The sequence below is a fragment of the Chrysemys picta genome, chromosome 12 (genome assembly GCF_011386835.1).
Source record: "Chrysemys picta bellii isolate R12L10 chromosome 12, ASM1138683v2, whole genome shotgun sequence".
Taxonomy (NCBI): domain Eukaryota; kingdom Metazoa; phylum Chordata; order Testudines; family Emydidae; genus Chrysemys; species Chrysemys picta.
Window position 1 is genome coordinate 5,175,484 of NC_088802.1, and position 23,425 is coordinate 5,198,908.

Consider the following 23,425-nt stretch of genomic DNA (forward strand, 5'->3'; position numbering starts at 1 on the left):
GAGGGGTTCAGAGCTGGGGCAGAGGGTTAGGATGTGGGGCGGGTGAGGGCTGTGGGATGGGGCTGGAGATGAGGGGTTCATGATGCAGGAGGGGTTCAGAGCTGGGGCAGAGAGTAGAGGTGCAGGGGGGGTGAGGGCTCTGGCTGGGGGTGCGGGCTCTGGGGTGGGTCAGGGCTGGGGATGACGAGTTTGGGGTGAAAGCAGACTTCTCCCCCCCCGCAGCACACTCACCTCGCACCACTGCCACTGCACGTGCTCCTAGGGCCCCTCTCAGGTCCAGGAAGCCCCCTCGCCTGCCCTGTGGTGGGTGTGGGGGGGGGCTGCCATCATGTGGGTGCCTCCTCCCCTGCTGCTGTCCCTCACCGTAGCCTCACTGGGGGGGGGGCTGCCCCTTGCCCCACATGGGACAGGAGCGGTGCCTACGTGCAGGGGGGCCCTGTGCTGGTGGGGGTCCTGCCGGAAAAGGGAAGGGTCCGAGGGGGAAGGGCAGGGGCAGGGGTAGCAGGGCGGGGCACTAGGACCCTGCGGCCGCAGTGGATGCCGGAAGCCAGCTGAGTGGAGCCAGCAGGGAGCTGCAGGGGAGAAGCGGGGATGCTCCAGGCCCCGGGGAGGCAGGCGGGGCCGCAGGAGAGACCCAGCTAGGGTGACCAGACAGCAAATGTGAAAAATCGGGACGGGGGTGGGGGGTAATAGGACCTATATAAGAAAAAGAACCAAAAATTGGGACTGTCCCTGTAAAATCAGGACATCTGGTCACCCTAGACCCAGCCCCGAACATCGGTGGAGCCCGGGGCCCCGGGCCCATAGAACTCGCCGCCCAGGGCGGTCAGAGCTGTCCGGAGGCATCGGCACCATACGCAGGCACCCGACAATCTGGGGCACCGCTGGGTCAAGTCCACCCACCCACCCGCCTCTTCCTATCCCTGTTGCTGTGACTGCTGCAGCCTGGTGAGTCTTCCTCCGGCGGGGATCTACTTAACTTAAAAGTGAAAAGGGCTCCAGCCCGACAGACCTATTAGCTCAACATCCAAACTGTTAAGGAGCCATTGAAGGGGTAATGGAGCCATTTAACAGGCATTTGCCAATCCCCAAGTACATACTGTCAGTTTCTGAATGTCCTGACAAAAACAGTGGTGCATGACTGTCATATTTACTCAGAACATGTCAGTCTGCAGGACCTTCGTTTAAAATTTGTTTTAAAAATATTTCTTTTGTGTGTGGCTGAAGATTATAAAATCACATCTCTAAAATATCGTCCCTCCTCTGCCGTCGGGCATAGGGGCACCAGTTCAAAATACTGCATAGGGCCCCATAAATCCTAAGGATGGCCCTGGGGGTGTTTTGTTTTGTTTTAGAACCACAGCCATGCTTTAACATTTGCTAATGTAGACAAAGCCTCAGTTTTAGCTTTCATTACAGTACCAGACCTCATGGTTGTAGGGAAAAGCTAAAAACCGTGTGACTCTTAAAGGCTAAAAAAAAATCCAGGAGGCAAATAAACAGAAACTATCATCGATTTTAAAAAAATATCATTTTTTTCAGCCAATCTCATGATTTTTTAATGTTTAGGGTTGGCCATTTTGATGCCCTCTTTTTTAAATTGCAGACCCAGCAGAATGGCAAAGGGGAGAGACATCTCCCAGCTAAGCAGGCCCCATACCATTTAGGGCACAATAGGTTAAAAACAACACTTTAAACTCCAAGTGGAGACCAATGGGCAGCCGGAGCCAATCCCAGTGCATTGCTGTGACATAGATTTGGAGAGGTCCTTCGCTCACTTAGCGAGCAAGCTGCCCTCTTCTGCATTAGTCTCCGTTTCCCAATGGACTGATGACATTGCCCCATGTAGTGTGTGGATCCAGTCTCAAAGAGATAAATGTCTCACCTGCTGTAGCATGGTCTGCCTTGGAGATAAGGGGTTAAACGTGGCCAGAGGGCTAAGCCACCTCACCAATCCCTGACCTATGTGGGGAAGGCAGAGGGGATGCACCTTGGAGGGCGAAACAGGCATGGAGCGCCTGCAGCACCATATTTGACATTAGGGGGTACAACAGGGCAGCCACTCCCAGTGACACCAGGCCTGAGCTACTCTTAAAATTTGTATGAGTTTGGGAGGTCGGTTGAGGGTGATTTTTTACTACCATAGCTGTACTGGGATAAGCCTTAGTGCAGCCAGTCATCTTGGTATAACTGGTGTCACTGCGAGTGGCTGCCCTGTTGTACCCCCTAAACATGGAGAAGGATTTTGTAGAGGGGGAGCCACATTCTCCAATGTGTCCCCCTTATTTCAACCCCTCTGTCCTGAACATGGAAAGCACTCGACACAGTAAGTGCTAAGTATTAATATCAGGAACAAGCCATGTGCTGCTCTCTTCTGCCCTAGAGAGCCTTTAGCGTTGGCACAAACTTCCCACCCTCTCTCTCAGGGCCGGTGTGGGGAGCACACCCCATCACAATGACTAACGATACAATTTGGTCACGGATTCCGTGATCTTAACAGATCTCCATGACTGCTTCAGCGTCAGCTCCCTGCGGTGGGCTCCTCCGGCTGTCAGCCCTGCCGTGGCCATGCCCTGATTTTGTACATTTCCCTCCATGACTGTTCCATGAATTTTGCTTAATTTTACCATGACAAAACCATATCCCTCACAATGACTAACCTAGCAGAGAAAGGTCTAACACAATCCAACGTCTGGAAGCTAAAACTAAGCACATTCAGAGTGGAAATAAGACAGACATTTTTAACAGTGAGAACAATTAACCATTGGAAGAACTTACCAAGGACTGTTGGCAGATTCTCCATCACTGACAATTTTTAAATCAAGTTTGGAGGCTTTTCTAAAAGATCTGCTCAAAAAGCTAAAACACAAAAACCCAGAAGCCCCCAACATTTATCATTTTTTCAAAAGCTCATGATTTTTAAGCCACTCTCATGATTTTTGGACGCCTCTGACTACAGATATAGCACCAGATCCTCACCCATGGAGCTAAGGCCAGTTCACATCAGCTGGGATGTGGCCTCATCGACTCCAATGGAGCTACAGCCAATTCACACCATGGCTAATTCTTGTTTTGAACCACAGAATCATTTGCCTTGTCACAGCAGGGAATTCCTCCACGTAGGGTGACCAGATGTCCCAATTTTATGCCAACAGTCCCAATATTTGGGGCTTTTTCTTAGATAGGCGCCTATTACCTGCCACCCCGTCCCGATTTTTCACACTTGCTCTCTGGTCACCCTCTCTCTTCTGCAGTAAAATAGTCCTCATTATCCATGTTTTAATGTCATTCAGTGGTGTCTTCGGCTTGGGACAGTGACTGGGGGAGGATCGGGGGGGGTGATGAGTTGGATCACAGAAACCCTTCTGTCACAGGGGGGTGACAGGCTTCTCCATGCTCTGTTATTTCATGCAGCTGGGTTGTCACCTGTCCAGGTTTTTCAATTATCCTTTTTGGAGGTAGCTGTCCTGGGAAATCTGTACAGGTGCTCAGCACACACTGCCAGCTGTCCTGTTTTAGGAGATCATGACCATCCTGGATGTCCCAGTTTTTTGTACCTCAGAGGTGACAACCCTATGCAACTGCTCTCGCTTATTTCCTTCCACCCTCCACCCCCCCATGTAGATGAATGTTTCAAATACATTAAAAAGCGGATTTAACATGGCACTCTATAGTTCTGGCTTTTTAATTTTATTGTTTAGATAACCGGTAGCAAGTTTTTAAATGTTGCAACATACAGTAATAATACAATTACACCTGTTATTATTTGTATTAGAAATGGATCTGATTAGATCGAGAACACCAGAACTTTGGCAAAGTGCCAGTCCCAATCAAACTCACATTGCAACTCTGATCTGTTTCTAATTCACATCAGATCCTGTTTGGAAATTTTTTAAAATTATTTCTAACTATGATGGTTGAAGGAAAGTATAATGGCATATTTTTGACATAATTCTGCCAATACTGTTGGCCTCTATAAAGTTTTTATGGGCATGGAATGAGGGATATTATGATTGGCTCTTTTCTTGTGACTTGATTTATTTAATTGTTTGTGACAGTTTGGGAAAATATTTGTTTAAAGTCTAATCTGTACAAATGTAGAAGCTCGATATATTAATTATTTTATATACCACTCCACTATCTCCTTATATTTTCTCCTTTCCAGACCTGAAGGACCCCAGGTCCCAGCGAACACACTCACAACAGATCAGCAACGAGGCAGAAGGCAGGCAGATGTAGGAAGGGCGCTGGCCAGTTTCAATCCGGGATAGTCACATTTCTGAGCAAAGTGAAAGTTACTTTCCTCTTTCTTGTAGGTGCCATGGCTGCAAGAAACCGGGTAAAAGATCTCCAAGAGGCTGTTAACTGTTCCATTTGCCTGGATTATTTTAACGATCCGGTGATTCTCAAGTGTGGGCACAACTTCTGCAGAGCCTGCATCATTCAGTACTGCAAGGAGTCCAAAACCTCCCCCTCCTATTCCTGCCCTCAGTGCAGAGAAGTGTTCGGGGAAGGGGAATTCCAGCCCAACTGGCAGCTGAGGAATATAGTCGATATAGCGAAAAACATCCCAGAGCCGAGGGGGAAGAAAGCGTGTGAAGAACATGAGGAGCTTTTGAAACTCTTCTGTGAAGTGGATCAAACCCCCATCTGTGTGGTGTGCAGAGAGTCCCGCAGTCACAAAGAACACTCTGTGGTTCCTATCGAGGAGGCTGCCACGGATTATAAAGTAAGAATTAGTCATTTTTGCATTTGGGACGCATCCCAGCCAAGGCATGCTCGAACAATTCAGAACAGAGGCATCTGAGAAATATAAAACCAGCCACGTAATAGAACTAGCTTCCTACAATCACAAGATAGACAGAAGGGATTTTATACAGGAAGAACGTTGAGGAGACATGTTTTTAAGGCCTGCTCTACATACAGTTTTTGTAGGGCTGTATGGCTTTAATAGTACTGGGATATGTAAAGCAGGGTATGATTTGTGTGCCCTAGAGCAAGGTCATCCCCTGTGCAGGGAAAAATCCAGGTGGGGACAGGAAACTCTACAAGTTCCAGCTCTTACAGTTTCCTCTGAATTGTTGCAGGATGGGGGATGCAGGGTTTGCTTCTCACACAGACAGAATGGACAATAACAAGGAGTCCCGTGGCACCTTAAAGACTAACTGATTTATTTGGGCATAAGCTTTCGTGGGTAAAAAAAAACCCTTCTTCAGATGCATAGAGTGAAAGTTACAGATGCAGGCCTGGCCCATTCCAACAGATTTCTTGAAATCTGCAGAGGCAGGGGTAGGGTGACCATATTTTCAAAATGAAGATCCAGGGTCCCATTATCTGGAGGCAAGAGGGTGGAGGATCAGGGAGGTGTACACACAGGCTTTGGCAACTGGGAAAGAATTATGTCTATTCCTTGCCATCTTTTCCTCAGCCAAACAACACCCCTCTTTCTCCCTCTCTGCCCTCTCCAAAATAAAAACCAAGCCACGTTAGATATCTTTTATAGCAGGAAGTCTTGAAAATGTAACTGATGTACATTCAGCACTATGGTTGCAAGGACGAAGCAGCTCGGCTGTCTTTTTTGGGTAGGAAGCTGGGGTATAGGGAAATTAAAAGAAGCCACATGCCCACAGTTTCTGTGTATGATTGGGTTAGATCTGTTTGCAAAGTGTCCGAGTGAATCATCTCACTGACTCTCCCCTAAATTCTCAGGCAATCCCAGTGCTTGGTGGGGTGGTCAGGAATTGGTTGTGCTTAGTGGGAGGGAAGAAGATTATTTCTCAGGCCCACTTAAAAATGCCCAAGCCGGTGATATATCAAAACGTGCCCAGCATGACAATGTGGTTCGGAGACTGCTCAGAAAATTCGCAGTGAGCATGAGCGGAGTGTGAACACGTGCGCACTGAGGAAGTGAAGCCTCAGTCCAGCCCCGTCCTTAGCTCACTTTCTCTGTCAGTGCAGCCTAGACTCACAGAAGTTACTTAGCAACAGAGGGTCCTGTGGCACCTTTAAGACTAACAGATGTATTGGAGCATAAGCTTTCATGGGTGAATACCTACTTGGTCAGATGCAAGTAATGGACATTTCCAGAGGCAGGTATAAATATGCAGGAAAGAATCAGTATGGAGATAACGAGGTTAGTTCAATCAGGGAGGGTGAGGTCCTCTGCTAGCAGTTGAGGTGTGAACACCAAGAGGAGAAACTGCTTTTGTAGTTGGATAGCCATTCACAATCTTTGTTTAATCCTGATCTGATGGTGTCAAATTTGCAAATGAACTGGAGCTCAGCATCAGAGGGGTAGTCGTGTTAGTCTGAATCTGTAAAAAGCAACAGAGAGTCCTGTGGCACCTTTGAGACTAACAGAAGTATTGGGAGCATAAGCTTTCGTGGGTAAGAACCTCACTTCTTCAGATGCAAGACTCTTCAGATGGAGCTCAGCAGTTTCCCTTTGGAGTCTGGTCCTGAAGTTTTTTTGCTGTAAGATGGCTACCTTTACATCTGCTATTGTGTGGCCAGGGAGGTTGAAGTGTTCTCCTACAGGTTTTTGTATATTGCCATTCCTGATATCTGACTTGTGTCCATTTATCCTCTTGCGTAGTGACTGTCCAGTTTGGCCAGTGTACATAGCAGAGGGGCATTGCTGGCACATGATGGCATATATCACATTGGTGAACGTGCAGGTGAATGAACTGGTGATGTTGTAGCTGATCTGATTAGGTCCTGTGATGGTGTTGCTGGTGTAGATATGTGGGTAGAGTTGGCATCGAGGTTTGTTGCATGGATTGGTTCCTGAGTTAGAGTTGTTATGATGCGGTGCATGGTTGCTGGTGAGAATATGCTTAAGGTTGGCGGGTTGTCTGTGGGCGAGGACTGGCCTGCCTCCCAAGGTCTGTGAAAGCGAGGGATCATTGTCCAGGATGGGTTGTAGATCACTGATGATGCGTTGGAGAGGTTTAAGCTGAGGACTGTAGGTGGTGGCCAGTGGAGTTCTGTTGGTTTCATTTTTGGGCTTGTCTTGTAGCAGGAGGCTTCTGGGTACACGTCTGGCTCTGTTGATTTGTTTCCTTATTTCCTCGTGCGGGTATCATAGTTTTGAAAATGTATGGTGAAGACCTTGTAGGTGTTGGTCTCTGTCTGAGGGGTTGGAGCAGATGCGGTTGTACCTCAGCGCATGGCTGTAGACGATGGATCGTGTGGTGTGTCCGGAGTGGAAGCTGGAGACATGAAGGTAGGTGTAGCGGTCGGTGGGTTTTCGGTATAGGGTGGTGTTAATGTGACCATCGCTTATTTGTAATGTGGTGTCTAGGAAGTGGACCTCCTGTATAGATTGGCTCAGGCTGAGGTTGATGGTGGGGTGGAAGCTGTTGAGAGCATGAGAGAGCTGTTGAGAGAATTCTTCCAGGGTCTCCTTCCCATGGGTCCAGATGATGAAGATGTCATCAATGTAGCGCAAGTAGAGGCGTTAGGGGACGAGAGCTGAGGAAGTGTTGTTCCAGGTCAGCCATAAAAATGTTGGCATATTGTGGGGCCATGCGGGTGCCCATGGCGGTGCCACTGGTCTGGAGGTATATATTGTCACCAAATTTGAAATAATTGTGCGTGAGGATAAAGTCACAGAGCTCAGCAACAAGTTGTGCTGTGTCATCATCAGGGATACTGTTCCTGACAGCTTGTATTCTATCTGTGTGTGGGATGTTTGTGTAGAGAGCCTCTACATCCATGGTGGCTAGAAGTTACTTAGGTGCCTAAACCCCAGGTGGAGCCTCCACTGCAATTCACAAAACTCCGGCTGAGCCCTGTAGGTGCCTAAACTCACTCGGCATCTGTATTTTTCAGTAACTAGTTCCCACAGCACCTGTGTTTCTGCTTCTGGCCATGTGCACTGCTGCCTCACTTAAGGCATCTAGATGCCTATCTCCCAGCTAAACCCCAGAGTGATTCATGACCCCGGGAAGATCAGCCTTAGTCCACCTAACTCGTGTGGGGCCTAATCTGGTAGGTGGCCTCGGGCCCCTCAGGTGAGTTCACACACAGAAAGATCTCCCTCATGATTTTTAGCCCAGTGTTTAGAGTACTCACCTGTGATATAGGAGGCCACAGGTTCAAGTTCCCCTCCACCTGATGAGGAGAAGGGATCTGAACGGGGATCTGCCACCTCTCTCTGGGATATTCTGAGGTAGGGCTCCCTCCATCTCTCCTGTTGTAGCTGTTCCACTGGGGATAAATACTTAGAGAGTCATTTGTGGGAGAGAGAGAGAGAGGCCGCAAGCATGAGAATGACTCTATAGCCAGGTGGTTAGAGCACTCACCCATTTTACTATGTATTTAATATTCTTGAAAATATAAATAAAATGGAGGGGAAAACCTCCAAAAGCAACCAAAACTAAACCAGTTTTTCTTTTGTTAGGACCAAATTCAGAGCCATTTGGAGAGTTTGAAGAAAGAGAGAGAAGAGATTCTATCATTTAAATCGAGTGGGGAACATAAAAGCCAGGAACTACTGGTAGGTGCTGTTCTTACTCAGAGGCAAATGTGCACAGGGACATTGTTGATACTCTGCTTAGTCTAACAGAAGAAGAATAGTGAGAAACATCTTCCCTTCCATGAAAGATAGTTATTTATTCTCATTGTAAAGAATAACTGTTCTGGTTGAATTGAGTAAAAACAGGAAAACGGAATGTTAAGGAAAGAGTTTTAATAATCCATATATTTCAATTGATAATGTGAGTGTAATTTGTTTAGCTAACAGTAGTTTCTTCTTTAGGTCTTTCAAATAGAGCTGGTTGAAATTTTTCAACCACAGAAATGTCCTGTAGCAAAATGGGATTTAGTAGAAAACAATTTTTTTCCATCGGAAAATGTCTTTTGCAAATAAATAAATAATAAATAAAAATCAGGTTTTTGGAAGGAAATTTCAGAATGAACAAAAATGTTTATTTTCATTTCAAACTGAAGTTTTCATTTTGGTTTTAAAAAGCTGAAAAATTTTCAGAATTTCAATTTTTTTATCCCTTTGTTTCCCAGTTTACTGCTTTTTGCTACTGAGTACAATAACATGAGTAATTTCCAGGTTTTTTCTCCTAGTTTTTCCTTTTTCTTTTTGCCAGTTTTTCTAAAATGGGAGAACTTTTGAAGAGTTCCAGAGAGAATGGAACAATGGGGTGGTGATAGAAATGGACATTATTTTATTACATTTTAGAAAAAAGGGGAAACAGACGTGAATTTTTTTCAAGTTATTTCAGGATATTTTCCATACAAATTAAAAGTTGTTCCATTTTGAACACTGAAAAATGGAAACGACTTTGAAATTTCAATTATTTTTTTTCTGCAAATTCCTCCCCCATTTTTTGGCTTGTCTTTCAACAGGCAGAACTGTTAGCATATAAGCCTGTTTGTTAACCTGAGATAGAATTTTGGGTTTGACTTTTGATACTCTTACATCCTTACTAATGTGTGTGAAGAACAAAGACAAAGACATGGTGTGTGGTTTCTGCCTGGCCAGATGGGTTTGTTAGTATAATGGGAATAGATAAAGTGTTACAGCAGGGGTTGGCAACTTTTCAGAAGTGGTGTGCCAAGTCTTCATTTATTCACTCTAATTTAAGGTTTCACGTGCCAGTCATACATTTTAACGTTTTTAGAAGGGCTCTTTCTATAAGTCTATAATATAGAACTAAACTATTGTTGTATGTAAAGTATATAAGGTTTTTAAAGTGTTTATGAAGCTTCATATAAAATTAAATTAAAATGCAGAGCCCCCCCGGACCGGTGGCCAGGACCCGGGCAGTGTGAGTGCCACTGAAAATCAGTTCGCGTGCCGCCTTCGGCACACGTGCCATAGGTTGCCTACCCCTGTGTTACAGGGTATGGTGGGAGTGTAATATATGAGCATACACTGGAAGGCTTCCTGGCTCCTCTCTCAAGACAAGGTCAAGCAACCAGTTAGGAGGGGCAGAGGGGGGAATGGGGAGCGTGGGGGAGGCATAAGAAACACTAAAAGCCAAAGAAAAGCCTGGCTTTGGCCAGAACACCACCTGACTCCTCACCCCTCCCATGGGGTACAAAAGAGGAGAGACAAAGACCCCAAACTCATGACCCTCCAAAACGGAACATGGCCATAAGGTGTAAGGGGCACTGCAGGTATATTTGGATCTGCTTAGAAGGAGGAAATGGCAATGGGGAACAGGGACACAGGCAAGGCTCTGTGGTATCAGGGCTGGGGAGAAGGGGACCCGGAGTAAGGCTTTGCGTCCTCAGAACTGGGAAGGGGGATACTACGTAACAGACTGTGCTGGCGTGTTGAGCTATGGATATGCTTGCTTGGAACTAACCCCAATAAACATCGCTGTGACGGGTTGGCATCACAGAAACCCTCTTGGGAGCTGCTACCCGATGTGCCAAGACTACTTCTACCCCTGCCTTCCCTGCCGGCTCGGGGCCCCAGCACCCTGTCTTGCTGAGCCAGACACTCCCGTCTGCTCCAACAAAGAGCCAGGGTCTGAATTACTTGCCCCAACGCTGCAGGTTTACCTGAAAGCAGCTCACAGAAGTGTTCCTGTCTTTAACACTCAGAAGCCCAACTCCCAATGGGGTCTAAACCCAGATAAATCCATTTTACTCTGTATAAAGCTTATGCAGGGCAAACTCATAAATTGTTCGCCCTCTATAACACTGATAGAGAGATATGCACAGTTGTTTGCTCCCCCAGGTATTAATACATACTCTGAGTTAATCAATAAGTAAAAAGTGATTTTATTAAATACAGACAGTAGGATTTAAGTGGTTCAAAGTAGTAACAGACAGAACCAAGTAAATCACCAAGCAAAATAAAATAAAATGTGCAAATCTGTGTCTAATCAAACTGAATACCGATAAGATCCTCACCAGTTCCAGAATGCTCCCTTTTACAGACTAATCTCCTGTTAGTCCGGGTCCAACAATCACTCACCCCCTTGCAGTTTCTTTCAGGTCTCTTTCGGGATGGAGAGGCTTTCTCTTTAGCCCAGTGGTCCCCAACCTTTTCCGTGTGGCGGGCGCTGGACGACTAGCTGCTGAGGACCGTGGCTGCCGGACAAGAAGCCACCGAAATGTCGCCGAGAATTGGCAACGCCAAGAAGCGTCACCGCCGGGAAGCAGCGTCATCAAAAAGCGTCACCATCGAAATGCCGCCGAAAATCAGCCGCATTTCGGCGGCAGCGCTTCTTGACGTTGCCGCTTTTCGGCGGCTGCTTGTCCGGTGGCCAGTAGGCGGGCGCACATAGATGCCCCGGCGGGCGCCATGGCTCCCGCGGGCACCGCGTTGGGGACCACTGCTTTAGCCCGCTGAAGACAAAATGGAGGGCTCTCCCACGGGTTTAAATAGACTTTCTCTTGTGGGTGGAGACTCACTCCTATGCAAAGTCCAGCTCCAAGATGGAGTTCTGGAGTCACCTGGGCAAGTCACATGTCCCTGCATGACTCAGTCTTTACAGTCCGAAGCCATTGCCCACATGGTATCTTGTATGTCTCCAGGAAGACTTCTTATGTGGATTGGAGCATTCCAAGATGCATTGTTCCCCAAGTGCTTCCTGATCGGGTACTTAACCTTGCGAATTCCTTCCTAAAGAAGCTGACCAAATGCCTCACAAAGCTTACTTAGAAATCAAGCACGTATACAGTCAATATTCGTAACCTCAAGTAGAAAATGATATATATGTACAAATCGGATGAATAGATATAGTAGACCAAAACCTTTACAGAGATATGTTACATGGCACAGGCAGCACAAAACATATTCCAGTTATGTCATATTCCCATAAAGCCTTATGGGGTACAGCATCACAATCGCATTGCCTGCACTTTAGACTTTGGCCTTCTGCTTTCTGTCTGTGAGACAAGAACCAGGGGCGGGGCTAAGGGAAAGCCCTCTAACAATAACCACAACAGAATAGTGCGGGCAGCCACTAGAGAAATCTGCTGCCCCAGGGACGGCTGGTCACTTAACACCGAACCAAATCCTACTGAAGTCATTGGAAAGACTCCTATTGATTGTGGTGAGCTTTGGAACAGGCCCTAGTGATATCGCTGCTTGACATTGCCATGAAGAAGATTTGGGTTCTAAATATGATGTAAGTTTCTTGCTCCTAGGGTATTAGGAGCTAGAGTGCTCCAGAAAGAGCATGAATTGGTGGGCTTCTGTCTGGTTCACATACACACGTTTCTAAGTGTTCTGCAAACTCAGATTTGAATATGCAAATACGTGTCTTGCCAGCCACTCAATTTGTGCTCAGAATCCCTCTGTGGATTAAAACTGGAGATTTATGATGTGACAAAATGTATATATCCTAAACTGTGCATTTAACACTCCTCAGAGCAATTGCTGGTGCTCTAATTTTAAACCTTGTTTTAGAAACATGACCCTATTCATCTAAGTGTATTTTGTGGAGAGCATCTGTTCCCCAATTCAAGTCTAGCGCTTCTGACTTTGGGTTCTACTGTTTGCTCCCCAGAAGTAATCCTTGCCTGTCCAGTTCTGGATCCCACACCTGCTGTACTTTCTGTTATTTGAAGGATCTGGTTTTCTAGACACCACTGATAATAGAATATCCTAATAATGCAAGATACATTCATATTCTAAACACCAGTTAGGATTCTTGAAAATCCACTGGAAAATCGTTTGTCTACTGAGCATAGAGTTTGTTCTCCATAAAATATCAGGAGTTAAATTCTAGGGGATTGCAATGACATGCTCCCATGTGCATACATAAGGCTTTATAAAATGTTCCATAACTCACTCCATGTTCCTGTTCTTGACCTGTGCTTTCTCTGTTTGAATCGCTTCATTTCAGAAACAGCTAAAAAGGGAGAGGCAAAAGATTGTCTCTGAATTTCAGCGACTACACCAGTTTCTGAAGAGACAAGAGCGACTCCTGCTGGCCCAGCTGGAAGAGCTGAATCAGGAAATTGAAAAGAGGAGGGATGAGTATGTTGCCAAACTATCTGAGGAACTATCCTCTTTCAGTTCCCTGATCACTGAGATGGAGCAGAAGTGCCAGCTGCCAGCGAGTGAATTCCTGCAGGTGAGATGGTGTTAGAAACACCCCAGAACTTTTCACAGGGCAAGAAGCCCTTCACTTTTGGAGTGTAGGAGTGTGTGACATTCCCTGGTGTTATCTGGACCTGTGATCTGCTAGGTCACTCCGATCCTCAACTCTGGGAGCCAGCCTTACTCTGCTCTGCTGTGAGAACCCCCACTCCTGGGCTGTTCACGCATAGTCTCTGTCATGTAAGCTGCTCCCAGCTACACGAGTGAGCACTTTTGGCCAGCTGCTGCTTGGATTGCGCAACTGAATGACATTAGCCAATATCTCCGGTCCCATACACAACCCCAGGAACTTCCGTCTTGCACTGTCCAGTTATGCCCAATGGACGCTGCAAGCTTATATGAGTTCGTCAATTTAACAAAGAAATTGATATGTACCAGGCTTGTTATCCCCAGGGGAGTCTCTGACACGCTTCAAACCAAACACACTGCTTCAGGTAGAATAAACACACAGCTTTATTAACTACAAATGATAGATTTTAAGTGATTATAAGTCAAAGCACAACAAATCAGATTTGGTCAAATGAAACAAAAGCAAATCGCATTCTAAGCTGATCTTAACACTTTCAGTGCCCTTACAAACTTAGATGCTTCACGCCACAGGCTGGCTGGTTGCCCTTCAGCCAGGCTCTCCCCTTTGATCAGCGCTCCAGTCGCTTGGTGGTGGTGTCTGTAGATGGAGGTGGAAGAGAGCGGGCATGGCAAACGTCTCTCCCTTTTATCATGTTCTTTCTTCCCTCTTGGCTTTGCCACTCCCCCTCCCCCCTTCAGAGTTAGGTGAGCATTACCTCATCATAGTCCCAAAATGACCAAGGGAAGGGGGGTGACTCACTTGAGAGTCCAGCTGGGCTGGGTTTGTCCCACACATGCCCTGATGAGGTGTGAACTGCCCTTCTACTCCTGGAGAGTTTTGCCTGGGCTTGTTTTAAGCCAGGAGGACACATTTTCAGCCTCATAACTATATACATGAAATTACAGCCTCTAACATCACTATAACAACAATGTTCAGTGCATCATGAGCCTTCCAAAGACACCTGACATGACAAACTTTGCATTGGATACCACACAATCATAGTATAAGGATGAACATAGGGGTGCAGGGTGTTCTCCTGAGGTACAGAGCATCACAGTGTAAAAGGGAGAACATACAGTATTGCTAAAATATACATTATTTTTCCTTAAGGGCTTGATAAAATGCCCATTAAAGTCAATGGAAATATACTTCTTGAGTACAATGGTCATAGGATCAAGTACTAAATGAAAAAAATTCTTCTTTTGAATTCTAGTGGGGGAAGGCTCCTCCAAAAATGGCAAACTCCAAATTCTGTTCTCCCTGTCTCATAATGCAAGAACAAAGGGACATTCAAGAAAATTAGAAGGTGACAAATTCAAAACGGATGCAATGAACGCTTTTTCACACGTCACGTAATTGGACTGTGGAACTCATTGCCACCGGATGTCGTTGAGACCAAGCATTTAGCAAAACTCAAAAAGTGATCGGATATTTATATGGATAACAAGAATATGCAGAGTGATATTAAACCTCATGCTTCATTGCTTCAGCCAGTCGCTAACTGTTAGAGAGCAGGATGAGAATGTGGGGGGCAGATTATCTTACATGTTGCTCTGAAGCATCTGGCACTGTCCACCTTTGGAGACAGAATACTGACCAGATGGACCTCAGGTCTGAGCCAGTCCGGCATTTCCTGTGTTCCAGACACTAACTCCAAAAGATGAAAGATGGAACCAGTCTTTAATTATGGAAATAGCTAAGATTGAAGCTGAGTTTCCATTTAAAGCCTTATTTTGCCACTCTTCCTACATACCACAAAAAGGGAAAAATTTTGCCTTCAAATTGATACATGAGGTGATTTTTTCTGCCAGAACTGAAGTTAGTTAGGGAAGCTGTTCATTATTTATGCTACTCTGAAAGTGTTAGTAGTTGTTAGAATTCCAAAAGCCTTCTAATGATTTTAATTTTCAAAAATGCCTCTAAGTAGCAAACAAGAAGGAAGGCGAGAAATAAAATGTAGCATCCTGGACTTCTCTAGCTGATATCTAGGGTCAGATTCTCTGTTGCGACCAATATCTGCTTTGGGCAGCATTCTTCACTCCTCAGGTTTCCTGGGGCTTAGGATAGTGAATGGCCCTCTGTTACTCTGTACCCCAAACCCATTGTTCTCCCCCAGCCCCAACTTCCTGTGGGATGTCAAGAAGTCCACATGACGGGCCTTCAAAATGTTTGTGGGAGAGGGGGGAGAGAGTTTACAGCACGGGGGCAGCACAGCATGGGGGCATCCCTCCCTCTGGACCCACTGGAGTCTGCAGGAGGGGATCTTCCCCACACCTGTGAATGTTCGGGAGATCTTTGTTCAACATATCATAAGACTGAGCCCTCTGATTCCATGTGCTGGGTGGTTATTCAAATGTTGTTACATAAAGAACTACTGTGCCTCCCTGTACAAACTTCCTGGGCCCAGATCCTGCACTTACAGAACTTTTTTCCAAAGAAGCAAAGGCAACACATTCAAAGGTTTTGTTTCTGTTAATAAATAACAAATAATTTCACTTTGAACCTCAAACTGTGAAGACAAAGTGAGTCCCCTCCAGAGCAGGAGGGATCCCCAGTATGTGATAAATGAGACTGAATTTCCTTTTATCTTTCTCCTCTAGGACATCAAAGGCACCCTGAGCAGGTAGGTGGCTCCTTCTCACTCTCCCTTTCACTTCCCAGTGCAGGGAAGGGATTTTGGACATGAGACCTGGCTCCCCATGGTCCAGCAGTGCAGAGTGTGGGGCTGGTTCCCAATCTCCAACTGATAAATCTAATCTTGAAGCTCTTGTCATTTTGACTAGACTCCAGAATAGAGCAACCTGAGAAAAGAGTTTTTTACCTACAGACAGGGGTGTTATTTATAGTGTAGCTGGTGGAATGGAGACCTCAGGAGATTGGGGATGGAGAATGCGTTTTTCATTTCTAGGTCATAGACTCCAAACTCGACCGAGGTTGGTAGGGATGGAAAGTCAGGGCCATCTGATGACTGTTCAATGAGCTGTTTGTTAGTTGTTTCTTATTATGCAGTGAGCTCTATCAGTGTGCTGGGCATGGCAAGAGATATGATGGAAGAGACATTCCCTGCTCTAGGGAGTTTATAATGTGCTATTATCAGTAGTACTATGGCAGTGCCTAGAGGCTCAAGACAAAATCAGGTCCCAACATGCTGGGCGCTGCACAGACACGTAGTAAGAGACAGTCCCTGCCCCAAGGAGTTTACAGTCTAAATAGACACAAGAGACAAAGGGCAGAGTGAGGAAGGATTAAAATCAATGTAAGGGGACATTCAATAAAGACAAAGTGCTGTACTTTGGAAGGAAAAATCAAATGTACAACTACAAAATGGGGAATAATTGGATCGTCAATAGCACGGCAGAAAAAGATCTGGGAGTTCAAGTGGATCACACATTGAATAAGTCAGCTGTGTGATGCTCTTGTGAAAAAGGCAAATGTAATTGTGGGATACTGTCACAGGTTGCTATATTCACCGCAGGTGGTGCCTCCTCCTGGCTGTTCTGGGGATTAGCTCTCTTCCAGGTCCAACCCCTCCCCTTGCCGTCTCTCCCCCGTTGTCTCTCTCTCACTCTGCAGCCTCATCTCTCACTCCAAGAGCTGCAGCTTGCTCTTCGTGACTCAGCCTCCAGCCAGATCACCAAATGGTTTCCCCTTCTGGGGTATAGAGTCTCCCTAGTCTCACTGTCCAGGCAATGCCACTCCATCAGTGGCTGGTAGGGGAACTCGGGCCCGCTCACTGGTCCAGGTTCCACCCCAGGGACCCTACCACATGCAGGCAAGGTCTGTTCAGTCCCCAATGTTTGCTGCTTTCTCCCTAGGGTGCTTCCCACTTGCCTCCCACAGGCTCTCTTCTCAAACCTTCTCTCTTCTCAGTACACCCTTCCCTCAGGGCCAGGCTCCCGGCATCCTACTCTTTCCTTGGATTTCCCTCCTTCCCTCTCTAATGCACAGGAGCTGACTACATACTTCCTCACTGTAACCATTTCTGTTGCCAGCTTCCTGGCTTTATACTAGCCCAGCCCCCACCTGCTCAGCTGAGCTTCATCTTCCAATCCGGGGTTGCTTCTCTGGCCTAATCCCCTCGTGTGTGGCCTGTCTCACTAATCTCCTCTGTCTCAGCTTCCTTCACACTTTCTGGGGGCTGATGTGGGGTGAACACCCCACCACAGATGTATTAACAGGAGTGTCATATGTAAGACACAGGAGGACGTTGTTCCACCCTTCTTGTCACTGTGAGGCCTCAGCTGGCCGAACTTGCGGACGCAGCAGGTAAATAAACCGGCCCAGCCCGCCAGGGTGCTTACCCTGGCAGGCTGCATGCCACAGGTTGCCGATCCCTGCACTAGATTAAAATACGTTTTAGTAAAACACAAATATGAACGAGCTCCACAACGAGTAACACTGGGTTGTTCTTCAGATGCGAGAGGGAGAAGTTTCAGAACCCAGTGGCCTTTTCTTCTGAACTGAAATGGAGAATCTGGGAATCTTCTCAAAGAAATGCCTCTGTGGAGACCATAATGAAGAAAATCAAAGGTAATAAACAGTCACCCGGGTAATTTTCTCACATATGTTACACTGATAATTGACAGAGCTGGGGAAACCTCTTAGGGACAATGATTGTGGATGGAGATAGTCAGGTAATCATTTGGAACCTATGAATTCCCTCCTCAGCTCTCAATACAGCACATACACACTGGGTTTGGGGCCTACATTCGCACTCCCTGGGGGTTTCCTTTCTTAGCAGCTATGAACGTTGACCTGAGCTTGAGCTTCCTGCTGTATTACCTGTTTCTGAAGTATGTTTGTTTGGATTTTTTGTCTGCAAGGCCTCCTGTGTCATCATAGTCCCTCTCTTGCTTTACAGCAGGAGTGAGGAACCTTTTCTCTATCATGGGCCATTGACCCACGGAAAAAAATCAATCACGGGCCGCTCACCCGAGGTGGGACAGAGAGGCGGCGTGGGGGCTCGGGGCTTCCTCCCGCAGCAGGCCTAGCTGATGCTCGCAGCTCCAGCCCCATAGGGGGTGTGGAGGCAGTGGAGCTGTAACAATTTTACAGTGGGGATGCTGAAAGCCAGTGGTCCCAAACTTTCTACCTGGCACCCCCCATTACCCCATCTGTGCCCCCTCTCCCCAGAGCTGGTGCCAAGACTGGGCCGTGGTTCCGGGAGGAGGGGCAAGACATGGACGGGGTAAGGGGGCTGAGACCACAGCTGGGGGTGGGGCCAGCATCCGGGACCCCGCGCAAAACCTGGGGCTGCTGCAGCACTCTCCACATTCCTAGTTTCCGTGGCTCTGCGCAGAGGCTCAGGGCTTCCCCCCCGCCCACGCGGCAGGGCGAGTCAGCACTCGCGGCTCCAACCCCACGGCGGGGGAGGGGAGCGGTGCTGCGGGTCAGATGAAATTGAGCAACAGGCCGGATCTTACCTGCGAGCCGTAGGTTTCCCACCCCTGCTTTAGAGATTCTCCACTTTTTATCCTCTTGAGCTGGAGATAATGAGACCATCAGGTCTGTCAGGAAGGATGAGCCAGTTTTACTAAGTACTAGTGCAGGGGTAGGCAACCTTTCAGAAGTGGTGTGCCGAGTCTTCATTTATTCACTTTAATTTAAGGTTTTGTGTGCCGGTAATACATGTTAACGTTTTTTAGAACGTCTCTCTCTCTAAGTCTATATTATATAACTAAGCTATTGTTGTATGTAAAGTAAACAAGGTTTTCAAAATGTTTAAGAAGCTTCATTTAAAATTAAATTAAAATGCAGATCTTACACCGCCAGCCTGCTCAGCTCGCTGCCAGCCTGGGGTTCTGTTTATCTAGGCCAGCAGCGGGCTGAACGGGGCCTGTGGCCAGGACGCCGGCTGGCAAGGGGCTGGCAGCTGGGACCACAGACCTGGGGGGGGTTCAGGGGTCAGGGCAGAGGGCTGGGGGTTGTGGGGTTGCAGGGCAGAAGGCTGGGTTTGGGGGGGAGTTCAGGGGTCAGGGCAGAGGGCTGGGAGGTGTGGGGGTGCAGGGCAGAAGGCTGGGTGTGGGGGGGAGTTCAGGGGTCAGGGCAGAGGGCTGGGAGGTGTGGGGGTGCAGGGCAGAAGGCTGGGTGTGGGGGGGAGTTCAGGGGTCAGGGCAGGGGGGCGTGGGGGTGCAGGGCAGAAGGCTGGGTGTGGGGGGGAGTTCAGGGGTCAGGGCAGAGGGCTGGGGGTGTGTGGAGGTGCAGGGCAGAAGGCTGGGTGTGTGTGTGGGGGGGTCAGGGCAGAGGGCTGGGGTGCTCCCAGCCCCCTGCCCTCTGCCCTGAGCGGCTCATGGCAGGGCGCTGGAAGGGATATGCCCTGTTCCATCCCTTTCCCCCAAGGCCCCGACCCTACCTCTTCTCTGCTTCCTCTACGGAGCAGGGAGCACGCTGCTGCTCCTCCCCCTCCCCCTCGCAAGGGCCATCAGCTGATCGGCAGCAGGGAGAGGGAGGAGGGGGGGAGGGGCAGGAAAGCACCACGCTGGGGGAAGAAGTGGGGGAGGGGAGAAGCTTGGCTGCCGCAGGACCAAGCTTCTGCCTCCTGCCCCCGCAGGGGAGAGCGGTGGGCGGGGGGGCTGAGTGGGGCTGGGGGCCGGGACCGCGGCAGGCAGCAGTGTTCCAATCAAAATCGGCTCACGTGCCATGTTTGGCACGCGTGCCGTAGGTTGCTGACCCCTGTACTAGTGGTACAGGGGCAGATTTAAAGTTGATTGAATGCTAATGAGTGAAACGGTTTCTGTGTATTGGTCTGTCTGTGAATTATGTGTTGCTTTCAAAGGGTTTGTCTACACAGCAATTAAGCACCTGTGGTTATTTTTTAGTGAGGTGTGTAATGGTTTGTATTGGTCTGAATTGCACTTGGCCTCCTTAACTATAACTGAATAAAGTTTGTTTTCTTTTCATTTTGCTTTTGTGTTAGAACATTAACAATATGAATATATCTCTAACCATGACAACATAACATTTTGTCTTTTTCACCCTTTTCTTCCTCTAGACTCACTGTCGTTGAGACTGCGGGTGGAGAAAGGTAAATTTCTGGGATCAAAGAGGGAGCAAAAGCTTTCATATGAATCATGGTGGCTCATTGGCAGCACCGTAGTTCAGGTTTTGTTTCAATTTTGCATTTGACAGGAGCTGAACACCGTGTTACTGGTGGCTACAGAGATCTTTCCTAAAAACAGAAAAGTAGATTCTTTTCTCTATTAGAATTTAAATTAAGCCTCACTCATGATCTCACCATAGAGCTGTGTCTGAAAAAAAATCCCGACATTTGAGAGTTCCAAAAATGAGGCTTAATTTTACTTAGAAATCCTGTCAACTGCCCTGGGCATGGCTGGAGCTCCCACTGTCACCACCCCAGTGCGGCTGCTCCCCTGGGAAGTGGGAGAGGGGACCCCACTGTAGCCCCCAGGCCTAGGGAGGGTGAAGAACCCCAGGAGGAGCAAAGGTGAGGCTGGGAGGGATTTATTATGGCCTGGGGGCTGCAGGGGGCCTGAAGTGAGCAGGGGGCTGATGGGCTGGGGGGGCTGTATTGATGGTGGGTTCTGAGCAGATAGATTGAGTGCTGGGAGGGTGAACTGAGGGCGGTGAGGTAGGGGTGCTGAACTAATGGGGGGTGATGATGGGGGCTGGGGGACTGAATTGCAGGGGGTTGGATGGGGACAGAACTGAGCGGGGCTGGGGAACAGGATTAATTGCTGGGCAGGAGATGGGCAGATGTGGCGGTGAGAGCTCCTGCAGCAGGAGCCAAAATCACCTTATATCGTACATGTGGGAGAGTGGACAACACTAATTGTCACATGCGCACACCCTTGGGAGGGGCCAGGGGAGTTCAAAAATCAAGAGACTGGCCTAAAAACCACAATAGAATCCTTTTTAAAATGTCATGATTGTTGGGCCAATCTCATGAGATTTGATCTCTTGAAGTTGGCAATATTGTATTAGCCATTGCATGGCCTTGGGGCCAGCAGTGTGGGGTTTGGAAAGTCCCCGATAGACCAGCACAAGACGAGCAGCCATTCAGTAAGTGTGCGGTGTCCTCACCCACCCCGCAGCTACACACAGTCCTGGGGGGGCCAGTGATGTCTCTATAAAAGCAGTTTTTCTGTTGCTCAGCTGGCTAATCGTTAGGAGGGAGGGGGCTCTGCAAGGAGACAGGGTGTGAAGAGTTGAATCACTGGACAGGAGGATTTTGGATTCTCTGTAATCTACTGGGAGCCTCCCATGATTCCAGGATCTCTAATCACATCTGTGATTTGCCCTACCTAAGGGACGGCTCTGCTGGGGGCACAGACAGGATGCATCACACTATGGCTGGTCTCTGCTTTGCAGCCTCTGTAACTAGAAGCCAGGTAGACTAGAGGAAGGACAAATGTGGCTTAAAACCACCTCCCTCTAACCCTCCTTGTTTTTCCCCCAAGCAAAAGGATGGAATAAGTGAGAATCAGACGCTGGGTCTGGGGGCCTGGCTCAGCTGAGCTGATCCCTTTACTCTGTCACTGAACTAGCTCTGTCAGGGGTGTGAATCCCCCCTGCCCATGGCTGAGATCTCAGCGCTGCTCCCCAGGCAGAGCTGGGTAAATCCTGGAGGGGGGAGGTTGCCTGAGTCACTCCCCAGCTGGGGCAGGTTCTGTCACTGACACGATCAGACCCTCCCCCAGGGCTGAGCTCTGCCCCTCACGCTCTGATTCTTTCTCTGCAGCACACGTGACTCTGGATCCAGACACGGCCCATCCCCAACTCATTGTGTCTGCGGATCGGAAAAGTCTGAGATGGGGAGACACACGGCAGAATCTGCCCAACAACCCTGAGAGATTTGACACTGAGCTCTGTGTGCTGGGCTGTGAGGGATTCACCTCGGGCAGACATTACTGGGAGGTGGAGGTGGAGGACGGGGGACTCTGGTCTGTGGGGGTGGCCAGAGAGTCTGTGAGCAGGAAGGGAGGGATCAGCGTTAACCCTGAGCGGGGGATCTGGGCTGTGCAGTGCTGGGAGGATCAGTACTGGGCTCTCACGTCCTCTCAGCAGCTCATCCCCTTCTCCCCGAGCCAGGCACCCCGCAGGATCTGGGTTTATCTGGACTATGAAGGGGGGCAGGTGACGTTTTTCGATGCTGGTCATGGGGACCCGATCTTCACTTTCCCGACGGCCTCTTTCGCCGGGGAGAGAATCCGCCCGTTCTTCTGGGTGGGACTTGAGGGAAGCTCTTCTGTGCTCTGTTCCAAGCACTATTTCGCTCTCCTGGACCAATGCTCCCACCTCACACTGGGTCCGTGAGGTGCCCTGTCTGTGCCCATGTAACAGGCTCCTGTAGCCCCAACCCTCCTTATCTCTACCTGGAGGATTCAGCCAGCCAGTCTCCTGCCACACAGACAGAGCTGAAGGGGAGTGATGCTCTACCCATAGCTCGAGGGCTGTGTGAGGCGCTCTAGGCTGGGTCTCTATCCTCCTAGGAGGCCAGCTGAGGGCTTGGCTACACTCGAGACTTCACAGCGCTGCCGTGCGAGTGTAGTTGCGCCGCCAGTGCTCTGAGAGAGCTCTCGCAGCGGTGTATGTACTCCACCTCTCCGAGGGGAGTAGCGTGCAGCGCTGCAGGCTCTGATTACACTGGCGCGTTACAGCGTTGCACTCGCTGCGCTCGGGAGGGGGTGTTTTTTCACACCCCTGAGTGCAGCAAGTTGCAGCGCTGTACAGCGCCAGTGTAGCCAAAGCCTCAGTATGGAGTGGAGGGGGTCCCACTAAGGAAGGAGGGAACCCCTGTGGGAGGGACCCAGGTGAGGGCCAGGGAGAGACCCCTCAACTGGGGGGAGGGGAGCAGGGGGGAGGCCTGACTGAAGAGGCTGCGGGGGAGGAGGAAGCAGGGGGGAGGCCTGGCTAAAGAGGCGGTGGGGGGAGGGGAAAGCATGGGGGAAGCCTGGCTGGGGGGGGGATGGGAGAGCGGGGGGAGACCTGGCTAAAAAGACTGGGGTGGGGGAGACCTGACTGAGGGCAGAGGGGAGAGCAGAGAGGAGGCCTGGCTCGGGGGGAGGTGCAAGCGGGGGCTGGGAGGCCTGGCTAACGAGGCTGAGGGGGGAGAGCAGAGAGCTGGGGGGAGGCCTGGCTGAAGAGGCTCAGAAGGGGGGGGGAGGCCTGGGTGAAGAAGCTGTGGGGGGGACGGATGACAGGGGGTGTTTAAAATTGTGTTAGCTGATTGTTATTTAGCCACAAGCAGCTAATATATATTTAAATACACCTGTTAGTGTGTGTACAAGGTGCGAAGGCTGGAATTTTCAAAAGAA

The 23,425-nt window shown here is 48.7% G+C and overlaps 1 protein-coding gene across 2 annotated transcripts; it reads left to right on the forward strand.

Moving 5' to 3' along the window:
• The first annotated feature begins 539 nt into the window (after positions 1–539).
• Positions 540–22,959, forward strand: LOC101949726 (E3 ubiquitin-protein ligase TRIM41-like). 2 transcript variants are annotated; one of them, XM_065564165.1, is made up of 8 exons: positions 540–948; positions 4,166–4,729; positions 8,405–8,500; positions 12,825–13,055; positions 15,752–15,774; positions 17,566–17,681; positions 20,143–20,175; positions 21,850–22,959. In XM_065564165.1, exons 2-8 carry the CDS (start codon positions 4,322–4,324, stop codon positions 22,422–22,424), a joined length of 1,482 nt encoding a protein of 493 aa, XP_065420237.1. In that variant the 5' UTR covers positions 540–948; positions 4,166–4,321; the 3' UTR covers positions 22,425–22,959. The 2 variants fall into 2 exon arrangements, with proteins under 2 accessions (XP_065420237.1, XP_065420238.1); XM_065564166.1 differs by having other exon boundaries at positions 4,317–4,729.
• Positions 22,960–23,425: the final 466 nt, after the last annotated feature.